This window comes from Manis javanica, chromosome X (genome assembly GCF_040802235.1).
Source record: "Manis javanica isolate MJ-LG chromosome X, MJ_LKY, whole genome shotgun sequence".
Lineage (NCBI taxonomy): Eukaryota > Metazoa > Chordata > Mammalia > Pholidota > Manidae > Manis > Manis javanica.
Genome location: NC_133174.1, coordinates 46,620,580 through 46,633,952, shown reverse-complemented (window position 1 = coordinate 46,633,952; position 13,373 = coordinate 46,620,580). Strand labels below are relative to the sequence as shown.

Sequence of the window (13,373 nt, the reverse complement as noted above, 5' to 3'; positions counted from 1 at the left end):
TGAACAAGTCACTCATGTTTATGTCCATGAGATTTTTGACTATGTATTTTTCAAAGAGTTTTATGGTTTCATGACTTACATTCAGGTCTTTGATCCATCTGGAGTTTACTTTTGTGTATGGTATTAGACAGTGATCCAATTTCATTCTCTTACATGTGGCTGTCCAATTTTGCCAGCACCATCTGTTGAAGAGACTGTCAGTTCTCCATTCTTTGTCCATGGCTCCTTTTTCGTGTATTAATTGGCCATATCTGTTTGGATTAATGTCTGGAGTCTCTCTTCTGTTCCACTGGTCTGTGGCTCTGTTCTTGTGTCAGTACCAAATTGTCTTGATTACTGTGGCTTTGTAGTAGAGCTTGAAGTTGGGGAGCGAGATCACCCCCACTTTACTCTTCCTTCTCAGGATTGCTTTGGCTATTCAGAGTCTTTGGTGTTTCCATATGAATTTTTGAACTATTTGTTCCAGTTCATTGAAGAATGCTGTTGGTAATTTGATAGGGATTGCATCAAATCTGTATATTACTTTGAGCAGGATGGCCATTTTGACTATATTAATTCTTCCTAGCCATGAGCATGGGATAAGTTTCCATTTGTTAGTGTCCTCTTTAATTTCTCTTAAGAGTGTCTTATACTTTTCAGGGTATAGGTCTTTCACTTCCTTGGTTAGGTTTATTCCTAGACATTTTATTCTTCTTGATGCAATTGTGAATGGAATTATTTTCCTGATTTCTCTTTCTATGGGTTCATTATTAGTGTATAGGAAAGGCACAGATTTCTGTGTGTTAATTTGTATCCTGCAACTTTGCTGTATTCCGATATCAGTTCTAGTAGTTTTGGAGTGGAGTCTTTAGGGTTTTTTATGTACAATATCTTGTCATCTGCAAATAGTGACAGTTTAACTTCTTCTTTACCAACCTGGATTCCTTGTATTTCTTTGTTTTGTCTCATTGCCATGGCTATGACCTCCAGTACTATGTTAAATAACAGTGGGGAGAGTGGGCATCCCTGTCTTTTTCCCGATCTCAGAGGAAATGCTTTCAGCCTCTCGCTGTTCAGTATGACGTTAGTTGTGGGTTTATTATATATGGCCTTTATTATGTTGAGGTACTTGCCCTCTATACCCATTTTGCTGAGAGCTTTTATCATGAATGGATGTTGAATTTTGTCAAATGCTTTTTCAGCACCTATGGAGATGATCATGTGGTTTTTGTCTTTCTTTTTGTTGATGTGGTGGATGATGTTGATGGATTTTTGAATGTTGTACCATCCTTACATCCCTGGGATGAATCCCACTTGGTCATGGTGTATGATCCTTTTGATATACTGTTGAATTCTGTTTGCTAATATTTTATTGAGTATTTTTGCATCTACATTCATCAGGGATATTGGTCTGTAATTTTCTTTTTTGGTGGGGTCTTTGCCTGGTTTTGGTATTAGGGTGATGTTGGCTTCATAGAATGAGTTTGGGAGTATTCCCTCCTCTTCTATTTTTTTGAACACTTTAAGGAGAATGGGTATTATGTCTTCTCTGTATGTCTGATAAAATTCCAAGGTAAATCCATCTGGCCTGGGGGTTTTGTTATTGGGTAGTTTTTTGATTACCATTTCAATTTCTTTGCTCGTAATTGGTTTGTTTAACTTTTGTGTTTCTTCCTTGGTCAGTCTTGGAAGGTTGTATTTTTCTAGGAAGTTGTCTATTTCTTCTAGGTTTTCCAGCTTGTTAGCATATAGGTTTTCATAGTAGTCTTTAATAATTCTTTGTATTTCTATTGCATCTGTCGTGATTTTTTCGTTCTCTTTTCTGATTCTGTTGACGTGTGTTGATTCTCTTTTTCTCTTAACACGTCTGGCTAGAGGCTTATCTATTTTGTTCATTTTCTCGAAGAGCCAGTTCTTGGTTTCATTGATTTTTTTTCTAGTGTTTTATTCTTCTCAATTTTATTTATTTCTTCTCTGATCTTTAATATGTCCCCTCCATCTGCTCACTTTAGACCCCATTTGTTCTTCTTTTTCCAATTTCGATTATTGTGACATTAGACTATTCATTTGGGATTGTTCTTTCTTCTTTAAATATGCCTGGATTGCTATATACTTTCCTCTTAAGACTGCTTTTGGTGCATCACACAGAAGTTGGGGCTTTGTGTTGTTGTTGTCATTTGTTTCCATATATTGCTGTATCTCCAATTTAATTTGGTCATTGATCCATTGACTATTTAGGAGCATGTTGTTAAGCCTCCATGTGTTTGTGAGCCTTTTTGCTTTCTTTGTTAGGATTTCAATCTTTTTTAATTTATTGAGGTTTTTTTTGTGGCCTAGTATGTGGTCTATTCTGGAGAATGTTCCATGTGCACTTGAGAAGACTGTGTATCCTGTTGCTTTTGGATGTAGAGTTCTATAGATGTCTGTTAGGTACATCTGTTCTAGTGTGTTGTTCAGTGCCTCTGTGTCCTTACTTATTTTCTGTCTGGTGGATCTGTCCTTTGGAGTGAGTGGTGTGTTGAAATCTCCCAAAATGAATGCATTGCATTCTATTTCCTCCTTTAATTCTGTTAGTATTTGTTTCACACATATTGGTGCTCCTGTATTCGGTGCATATATGTTTATAATGGTTATATCCCCCTGTTGGACTGAGCCCTTTGTCATTATGTAATGTCCTTCTTTATCTCTTGTTACTTTCATTATTTTGAAGTCCATTTTGTCTGATACTAGTGTTGCAACACCTGCTTTTTTCTCTCTGTTGTTTGCATGAAATACCTTTCTCCATCCCTTGACTTTTAATCTGTGCATGTCTTTGAGTTTGAGGTGAGTCTCTAGTTAGCAGCATATAGATGGGTCTTGCTTTTTTATCCATTCTATTACTGTGTGTCTTTTGATTGGTGCATTCAGTCCATTTACATTTAGGGTGATTGTTGAAAGATATGTACTTATTGCCATTGCAGGCTTTAGATTCGTGGTTACCAAAGGTTCAAGGTTAGCTTGTTTACTACCTTAATGTCTGGCTTAACTCGCTTATTGAGCTGTTATAAACCCAGTCTGATGTTTATTTCTTTCCCTTCTTTTTCATCCTACGCCATTCTGCATATGTTGGGTGTTTTGTTCTTTGCTCTTTTCAGGAGTGCTCCCATCTAGAGCAGTCCCTCTAAGATACCCTGTAGATGTGGTTTGTGGGAGGCAAATTCCCTCAACTTTTGCTTGTCTGGAAATTGTTTAATCCCTCCTTCATATTTAAATGATAATCATGCTGGATACAGTGTTCTTGGTTCAAGGCCCTTCTGTTTCATTGCATTAAATAGATCATGCCATTCTCTTCTGGTCTGTAAGGTATCTATCTGTTTAGTAGTCTGATGATAGCGTGATGGGTTTTCCTTTGTAGGTGACCTTTTTCCTCTCTCTAGCTGCCTTGAAGACTCTGTCCTTGTCCTCGTCCTTGGTCTTTGCCATTTTTATTATTATGTGTCTTGGTGTTGTCCTCTTTGGGTCCCTTCTGTTGGCAATTCTGTGTACTTCTGTGGTGTGACTGATAATTTCCTCTCCCAGTTTGGGGAAGTTTTCAGCCATTATTTCTTCAAAGACACTTTCTATCCCTTTTTCTCTCTCTTCTTCTTCTGGTACCCCTATAATGTGAATATTGTTCCTTTTGTGTTGGTCACACAGTTCTGTTAATATTGTTTCATTCCTAGAGATAACTTTTATCTCTCTCTGTGTCAGCTTCTATGCGTTCCTGTTCTCTGGTTCCTATTCCATCAGTGGCCTCTTGCATCTTATCCATTGTGCTTATACATCCTACCAGAGGTTGTTCCATTTCTGTAATCTCCCTCCAGACGTCATCCCTTAGCTCTTGCATGTTTCTCTGCAGCTCCGTCAGCATGGTTATGACCTTTATTTTGAATTCTTTTTCAGGGCGCTTGGTTAGGTGTATCTCCCAAGATTCCCTCTTAGGGAAGACAGTCTGGGTTGATCTGGTCTTTTTCAAATTTTTCTGCCTTTTTATTGCAATAGAGGTAGTTGCGGGAAGATGGCACATGTAGGCTGGGAGATCGTCTCTTCTTGCTGGTTTGTGGCCTTCCTTTACTGGGAGAACAGCGACCTCTAGCAGCTTGTGCTTTGCAGCTGTGTGCAGGTGTGGCCTCTGATTCTTGCCTGGCCACTGTTGAATTTAGCTCCATGTTTGCTGTGGACGTGGCCGGCCTCAGGCTGCTGCTCCAATATGGCAGAACCACATCGGAAGTGAAACATGCAGGAGGCTGTTTATTTCCATGAGGGGCCTCCGAGCTGCACTGCTGCCCAGGGTGTGTGGGCACCTGGGATTCCCAGCTGCTCGGCTAAGTTTCCCGGGATGTTTCCATCCAGCTGTGTGGTCCCTGTCCCTTTACGTCTTTCAAAAAGCACTCGCTTTTCTTTGTCCCAGGGGCGCCTGCTGCGGGGACCCGCTCATAGTTTTTATTGTCCTGTTTCCCTAGTATCCAGCACAGCACACCCTGTGTTTCTGTGCTCTGGTGCAGATGGCTAGGGCTGGGTGTTTTACAGTCCTGCGCGCCCTCTCCTTCTCTGCTCCAACTCATCTCCTCCCGCCAGGACCTGGAGTGAGGGGCGCTCGGGTGCCTCTTGGCTGCTGCTTGTATCTTACCCCCCTTTGCGAGGCACTGGGTTCTCGCAGGTCTGGGTGTAGTCTGGCTGTTGTCCTGTGTCTTCTGGTCTCTTTTAGGAAGAGTTGTGTTTGTTGTATTTTCAAAAATATATGTGGTTTTGGGAGGAGATTTCCACTGCTCTACTCATGCCACCATTTTTGCTCCGCCACCCCAGACTTCTTAGTTTTGAATATTCGTTTCATTACTTACTAGCTTTGTGACTGTGGGCAGATTACATAACCTCTCTGGCTAGAGTGTCCTTACTTGTAAGATTATTAGGATATGAAATTAATTAATCCATGCAAAATACTTAGAACGGTATCTTGCATATTTTAATTACACAGTATTCAATAACTATCAGCTATTAATGCAGGACACTCCCTCCCAACTTCAGTGGCCATGGTTCTTTGATGCCTTAGGATAAGTTAGAAGATCAAGTCCAGGCCGACTTGCACAATATTAATTTTAAGTGAGGTCGACTAAGAGAAAGACAAAAACAGTGTGAGACATACAGTGTTGGTTCCTTTTTATAGTAAATGTAATATTGCTTGGTAGTAGAGCAGTTACTGACCCCAGACCACACATAGGAGGGGACCTGCAAGTACTTCCGCTTTTCCTTTTGAAGCCATCTAACACACAACTTAAGATAAACACTCTAAACGTTTTGATGATTTACAGTCTTCCAGTCTTTTTTCAGGTATTTTCCACATAGTTGAAATATTGTTTATGTAATTATTCAGTGTATTTTTATCTTGATGTAGCACATATTTTCTGTATTCTAGAAATTGGTAGTAAATATTTTACAGAGATGTATCAGTTTCTATAATGTCTGCCATTTGGTTTTCAATTTTCCCCTATTTCATGTAATGTTATAATTAACATTTTTATTTATTCACACTTCTCCTTCCTTAGAATAAGGTTCCTAAAAGTAGTATTTCTGAGTCAATAAATGTGAACATTTTCAAGGTTCTTGAAACATACTGCTTAGTTTTAATATCCATTCCTTATAAGCTCTGTATGAGTGTGCCCATTTATTTCACTGTATCCTCATCAGCATTGGGTATTCTTTTGGTATTCAATTTTTATAATTTTTTCTATCTTGACTGGCCCAAAAATGGTTATCTTGGGTTGGTGTCTTCTTAAAGTTTTAATGTTTATGTCTTTTTTTTTTTTTTTTTTTTTTTTTTGGTAATGAGATTTTTCAAACTGTCTCAGGGAATGACATGGACAAAAGGTACTTATGCACTCAAAGGTCTATATTAAAAGGCAACATGTTCAACTTTAACTGGAATAATTAGCATAACAGGGATAATAATATGTGTAACTGATAACAGTAATTTCTTAATAGTAGTTTTTCCTTTGTGATGGTTTCAGATTGAGAAACTAGATGCCCGAGGGATCCAGCTTGCTGCCCTCTTCATGAGCGGGGTCGACACAGCTCTGTTTGCTAATGATGCCTGTGGCCAGCCAGTCCCTTGGGAGCACTGCTGCCCCTGGATTTACTTCGATGGCAAGCTGTTCCAGAGCAAGCTAATTAAAGCAGGCCGAGACCAAGTATCCCTGGTTGAGCTCTGTGATGGCCAGGTACCATCATTTCAGACAGCTGCTAAGGGCCTTCTCTTATCTTCTGTGGGGATGAATGGGCAGGGAGGGGAAAGGAGCAGAGATACTGGGGAGGGTAACAGAAGTGGAAGAATATTGTCTGACCTTAACCCAGCTTGGTCAAGGATAATCCCAAAGGCTCAGACTCTGATATGTACATGTTAACAAAATCGTATGTTGGAAAGCTTTTTTTTTAAATGAGCTTCAAATTTTCATATTCCTTTTCTTACTCTGAATATTTCTTCCCCATGGAATACTCAGATGTACTATATGCCTTTCCTCCAATTCTTAGAATTCCATTTCCCTTATTTACAAACCTGTAAGTCACTTTTTCAAGTTATGATATTTTTTGTAAAGGACCTATGTTTGGAAATAGAACAGGGTAGTAAAGTAGATAACAGTAGAAGCAAGGAATTGTTTTTATAATGAAAACTTGGGGAAAATGAGGGAAGGCAAGGGTGAAGAGCCTTTACTTACCACTTTATCCTTTTGGGAGGCAATAAGCTGAGGGACTAGAGCAGGAGTTGGCCAACTATCCCAAAATTCCAAAAATGGGAATTTTTATTCCATTGAAGTTTTATTGGAATATAGCCACATTCACTCAATTACATATTGTCTATGACTGCTTTCACACTACAGTGGAAGAGTCAAATAGGTGCGACAGGCTTTGTAGGCCATATTTTCTCTATCTGGCCCTTTTCAGAACAAGTTTACCAACCTCTGAATTAGAGGCATGAGCTTACCCTGGAGAGGGGTCATGGTTTCTGATCCTGGATATGGGGGAGGTTAAAAGGCTTTGTACATGTCAGGTTTTGTTTTTCTCTCTTTTATCTACTTCTTTTATTTTCTCTTACTGTATCTAAATAATCTAGCCTTTTACTGGGCATGCAATAAACTGGTAAATACTTCTTGTTATATTTCTTTTCCTCGAAGTAGTCAGTGTGCCTGGCAAGCCCTCAGTCACATCTAGTATGATGGTAGTTCGGTATCATGCAAAGAGGTGGGCGGGGGGGGGGCATTGGTGCCAGGCTCTTTCCTTGTGCCTTGAGCCATTTAACTCTAGGCCTTGATTCCCTTAATGGGAATAGACTTGTGTGCCTAGAGTGCCTAATACTATACCTGAAACATAGGAGAAGTTCAAAAACTGGCAGCTACTATTATCATTCTTTTCCTCATTTAAAGGCTGACTTGGCATCCAAAGTGGAAAAGATGAGACAGAGTATCCTTGAAGGAGTCAACATGAACCATCCATCACCTTCTGCTCTACTTCCATCACCTACTTTTGTACCTCCCATGGTGCCCTCTTTGTACCCTGTTTCACTTTATTCCCAAGCCATGGGTTCCCTGCCACCTCCCCCTCAAGGAAGGAGCCGGAGGTTTGCAGGTCAGTACCTAAGAATGAGGTATTTGTCATCCTCAGTTTATTTCACAGTAACCCATCCAGTAATTTTTGCCTGTTACAGAATCAACAGCGTCACATATGTCTTACCTCATTTACCTTCTGTGCTGTGTTATAGTGGTTTGAAGAGGAGCTTATTGAGATGGAGGGGTGTAGCCTGTGGAAGAAAATCCACCAACCTCCCAGACCACACTCCATCGTTCATCCATAGAGGTGGCTGGTCCCTAAAGATTTAACTCTCACCAATCAGATTTACAGAGTAACTGATACAGAAATCAAGAGCCACTTTATTACTTTAGAGAACTGTAACTCATGAACTAGATCTTCATGGTTGCTAGTTAAGGTCATTCTCCATAGACAGATGTACATAGGAGCTTCTGAAGAGAACAATGGGAAGTAAGAGTAAATGACTAATGTCAACAGATGACCATAGGTTGATGTACCCATTTCTACTCTCGGGGTAGACCTGACACATTTCCAGAAGCACAGAGAAAAATAAGTCACAGTCTGTGCCCTCCAAGGGATTGCAGTTTAGTGGCAAAAACAAATGCACACACACATGGTGACACTGGAGCAGCAAGCAGCTTCATGATGTAATAAACAGTCATGCTTAGGTAACTCAGATACTGATCCTGATAAGTTGAACAACCTGTCCCCTGGTGAAATAGGATATTTTAACAGAAACATTTTTAACATGAATTATCAGTAGTCTGGTATCAGGTGGGAGTATCTTTGCTATGGTTGAAGACATTTGTTGTCTGTTGCTCATCCCTTTAAAAATAATAAAGCTGCAAGTTGAAGTTCATCTTAAATTAGGGTCACAAAATTCAGTATGGATATTTAGCTCAAGGCTGTGCATAGATGAGCAGTGTGAAGGTCTGCTCTGTCCAGTCAGGTAATGATAAGTCTTACAAACCAGGAAGCCACCCATTCACTCTGTCCCTTAAAGGTGACTTTACAGATCCCTGCTCTCATTCTTTGCATGTTGATTTTATTGTGTCTCAGATCACAGCCTTAATTAAGGCCAGATTCTCTCGAGGTCCTCACCATTGTCCCAGGTCCCAGTGATGCTTAGTTTCCAATTACTGGTGGTTCATGAGGAGCCTTCTGCCTCCTGAAAAGCTACAATAAGATCCTTTTTTGCCCTCATAGGACTAGCCAGCATCCTAGTTCCTTAGACTCCCTCTTTTATATAAACAAAGGACCCTTTACTAATGACCTGCTAAATGAGTCAAGAGTTATTAACATTTGAGTTTTTTCCATAAACTAAAATTAAAGGTTTACGAGAATTCTATTCTGTTAAGGTTTCCCTCTGTGCCAAATTACAAAATTCTGTTATGCTTGTAAGTTCACACACACAGAGAATTGGAATTTCCTGTATTAAGGAACCATTTAACTCTAGGCCTTGATTCCCTATCTTGCCATATCTCATCGTGAATTAGTTCTGGTTTTCAACTACTGCTCTATTTGCTTTTTAATTATAAAATACTATTAACAGTTTCATTACTTTCAGTTTTAGTTAGGTTGTTTGGCTAACCCTCCAGTGTATAGTGGTAACGGATTTGAATCAAAAGTTGTGTTGGCCTATAGTTTTCCAGTAAATAGATCTTCAGACATTCGCTCTCAACAAATATTTAATGCCTACTCTATGTGCCAGGCTCTGTAGTTGATAAATGAATCAGCTACACCCCACTTGGTAAAGTAGGTATGCACATATCTTCAACCCCTGTCCCTAAATTTGCTTCTGCCATGTCCCTTTATTGTTACCACAGAGTCTTTAATGTAGAGAAATGGAAATAAGAAGAGTAGGTGGGCTGTCGGATCTTTTCTTCCACCTCTTTCCCTACCTTGTACTTAAAACCCATTACAGCCATTCTTCCTCTCTTTCCAGGTCTCCATCCCATTCCACCCCAAGGAGGAAAATTGGAGATTGCTGGGATGGTTGTGGGCCAGTGGGCTGGCACCAGATCCTCCAGGGGCCGAGGCTCCTTTGGCATGCAAGTGGTTTCTGTCGGTGGGCCAGGAAAGGGGTATGTATTCCAGGAGGTTAGTATGAGGTAGCGTCAATCAAGGTGCCCCTGGGGAAATGCCCAGCTATTGAATCTTCCTATTAAAAATAAGAGGCATTAATTGATTTCCATTTTAAAGCCAGATTCATTTTAGTTCAGCAAACATACACTAAATGCCTTGCCTTAATGAAAATGTGTTGGAGGAGGACATGGAACATAGGACAGTTTAGTATAATATAGAAATGACAGAAAGAGAGGTTTACAGTGGTAACATAGAGGAGGGGCATCTAACTTAAGAGGGTCTTAAGAGGGTCAAACTTCCTAGAAGAGGTGAGTACTTAACTAAGTGAAAATGGGGATATGGGCTTTCTGTGTTCCTCATGATCACTTTTTCCCTCACTTTCTAAAGGCATGGAAAAGAAATGACTGGTAGAGGATCCAAAGGACATAAAAAAGGACATAAACAAGTAAGCACCTCTTTGAGATTATCTAACTTCTGTTTGATACTTTTTGTCCTTTAAGCTAAATTGCAAGAGATCAGATCAGGCATGGATGCCAGGGAGCTTTCCTAGTTTCTCCCTGCATTTGATTTCATTCCCCTGCTCTCTAGCAGTCTAGTAAGAGTTAGTTTGCTCAAGCTGTTTCCACAAGGCTACAAAGTGTCATCCTTTCCCAGGGAGGCAGCAGGATAGAAGGCAGGTACTATGTCCCAAAGTCCTATATCTAGCATAGTGTGTGCCATGTGCAGCTATAGACGGGGCAGAGTGGAGTGGATTGCCAGCAGCAGGCCTGGGCTTCTGAGGGGCTACCAGAGATGATTAGAATATTAGACTTCGGCCTTTGCTGAATGTGGTAGGGGAGGAGGTGTTGCATTCTGTTTATTATTAATGGTTCAGAACAATCTTAAACTTTCTTCTAATCTATGCCTTGAATTATATTATGTTCCCAGAGGTCTTCATTAAACACATCCCTCCCCCACAAATAGGAAGGCCTGTTCTCATAGCGATCTGAAATCTTGTACTGGATTCAGACTGCTGGGCTCCTCATAGTATAGCAGCAACCTTTTTTTGAGTGGCCACTTTCTACCAAGCCCTCTACCAGACATTTTATATGTAGCCTGTAGTCCTCAAAAGGGTCACTAACTAGACTGCAAGGCAACTTTGCCATCAGTTCCCAATCCCAAATCAGCTCTCCTATATACAGCCAGCCCTCACTGCATCTGTGTTAACCCCCATTGTTTAATGTTTTCTCAAAAAATACAGTTATTTTTATTTTGAGCCAAAAATGGAACTAGAATGGTAAGTCTCCCACACAATGCATTTTGTAATGTATTCCAATGCCAAAGAACAGTGACTTTGGGGTTTTTGCACAGCTTCTCACCTTTACCCAGAAGTTGTTCCATAAGGTAAAAGGAATTACACCTAAAAGGAAAACTGGTCACTCAAATAGGCCCTCACAAGGTAATCCAGCCTTGAGGAATTCAGCATGGTTCAGGGTCTGATCTTTAGGCATATGGTGTAAAATACCTGGTATTTTTGGTATAGTAAGAGGGGGACCGTCTCTCAGCGGTTGACTCACATTAACCAAGATCGCAAAAATAGCTATGCAGATATGGCTAGAAGAGTGGGGGGGTGAGGAGGAAAATGGAGGGAGTGAAAGATAAAGTACTAATTTACTGTACTTTATTGCAATATTTTATATGGTAATTAGCACAGTATTGTCCACTTCTATTTTCTAGTCACTCTTATAAACACATGTGAGGTATTTATTATTCTCTGTTTTAAACAGGAAGAAACTGAGGCTCAGAGAGATGAAGCATCTTACCCCAAATTATCCATCAAGTCAGTATCAGTTGACATTCCAACCTGAGCTGACTGACTCCAAAACCCTGCACTGTGCTGATTCCAGTACAGTATTACAACTCTGATCGTTAGAGCTGAGATTCAGCCCTAGGTCTGGCTGACACTAGTGCATACGCTCTTAACCATTTCTACCAAAGCGTACTTTCTCCTCAAGCTGCAAGGGAGGCCATGGTATCAGAGGTTGGCTTGGGGATGAGGAATCAGAACAGTAGTATTAACTAGTACTTACTTAGTTCTTACAGTGTACCATTCACAGCATGTTCTAAGGACTTTACATGGAGTGTCTCGTTGAATCCTTAAAGGAATCTATGAAATAGATACTGTGACTATATTTGACAGATGAGGAAACAGAGGGAAACAAAGGATAGTAGATGAACTTAAGTTTCTCTCAGCTGAGATTGCTGGGGCTACTCTTGTTTACTCTAGACGTGGGTCTAGCCAAGGAATTTCTCATGTTGACTTTGTTTTTAGCCAAGGCATCTTGCCTGGCCAGAGCTGCTGCCCATTGCCTTGCTGACTGTCCTTTTTTTGCTCGGTCACTCCTCCTTCAGAGTGTGAGATAATTAATTGTCCCAATTTATTAAATCTGCTCACATTATCATCCTGTCTCCTTGAGATTATTTCCTAGGCCACTGGAGTTTTGTGTTTTCAAATTCTTAAATCACTTGTTTTGATTTTTTTGTTGACCCCCTCAGGTGGCTAATTCTATCCATTGTGTGGATTTTTACTAGTTTGATCTTATTTCCAGATTCTTGGGCAGCACTTCACAGTAGCTCCCATGTTGTACAGACTTTGGAGCCAAATGATCTAGCTTTGAGTCTGACTCAGCCATAGACAAGTTACTTAACCTCTCTGTACCCTAGTTTCCTCATCTATAAATTGGAAACATTGGTATCTACCTCACAATGTTGTTATGAGTATTAAATGAGATGATACTTATGGAATGTTTAGCCAAGAGCCTGGAACATGAGAAGTGCTCAATAAAAACTAATAGTTATTATTTACAAGTGACCACACATTTAACAGGTATTAGATTTCCATTATATATTATATCTTAGTGGAAAAAACAAGGTCTTTGAAGTCAAACAGACTTGAATCTAAGTCTAGGCAGGCCAGTAACCTTGAGCAGGTCTTTTTACTTTTCTGAGTCTCACTTGTCTTATCTGTAAAATGAACAGCAGAATACCTGGCATGTCCAGCCACTTAGGAATCAGAAGCTAATATTATTCTCACTAGCATTCATTGAGAGCCGGTACTGTACTACACAGCGATGCAGTTCATGTTACAGCATTTCAATAATAGGCACATTCCTGGAATTAAAAGAAAAACAGGTGGTTGTTTTTAGCTATGAGAGATTCTTTGGAATGGTACACATAGACTTTCCTTTCAGTTATGTGTCCAATTGTCAGCATTGGACAGCATTGCATGGCAGTTAAGAGAATAAACTTTGATGGCTGGCTGACCTGGAATGGAAACTCAGCACCATCACTTTCTATCTGGGTGTCCTGGGGCAAGTTACTTTAATCTTCCTGAGCCTCAGCTTCCTCCTCTATAAATGATGATCATAGTATCTACCATTTAGTGACCATTTAGGGTCACTACAAGTATTAGAAAAATATACTGTAAAACTTTGTAAGTGGTATCTTTGTCATTATTGTGTTGTCATTGCCATTGAATTTTTCGTCAGATCCATCTCTTGTCACCCTGTGTTCTCAGGACATCAGAGTGTATTAAGTGTTAGCGAGCTGTGGGCTTTCTGATGTGGGCTTTCTGATGTGGGCTTTTTGGAGAAGTGAAGCAGCTCTCCCAAGCTAGTTTTATGAACATGCTTGAGAATCATCCAGTTGGGGATTACCGTTTCCATTGAGTATCT

At 40.1% G+C, this 13,373-nt stretch overlaps 1 protein-coding gene across 3 annotated transcripts in view; it reads left to right on the top strand.

Annotated features, from left to right (window-relative positions):
* FAM120C (family with sequence similarity 120 member C) overlaps positions 1-13,373 on the top strand; it is a 144,418-nt gene that overhangs the window by 126,227 nt on the left and 4,818 nt on the right. For all 3 annotated transcript variants that reach the window (XM_073227964.1, XM_073227963.1, XM_037010375.2), the window contains exons 12-15: positions 6,003-6,212; positions 7,413-7,614; positions 9,521-9,659; positions 10,048-10,105. In XM_073227964.1, coding sequence (XP_073084065.1) covers positions 6,003-6,212; positions 7,413-7,614; positions 9,521-9,659; positions 10,048-10,105 — 609 coding nt within the window. The remainder of the gene's footprint in view (positions 1-6,002; positions 6,213-7,412; positions 7,615-9,520; positions 9,660-10,047; positions 10,106-13,373) is intronic.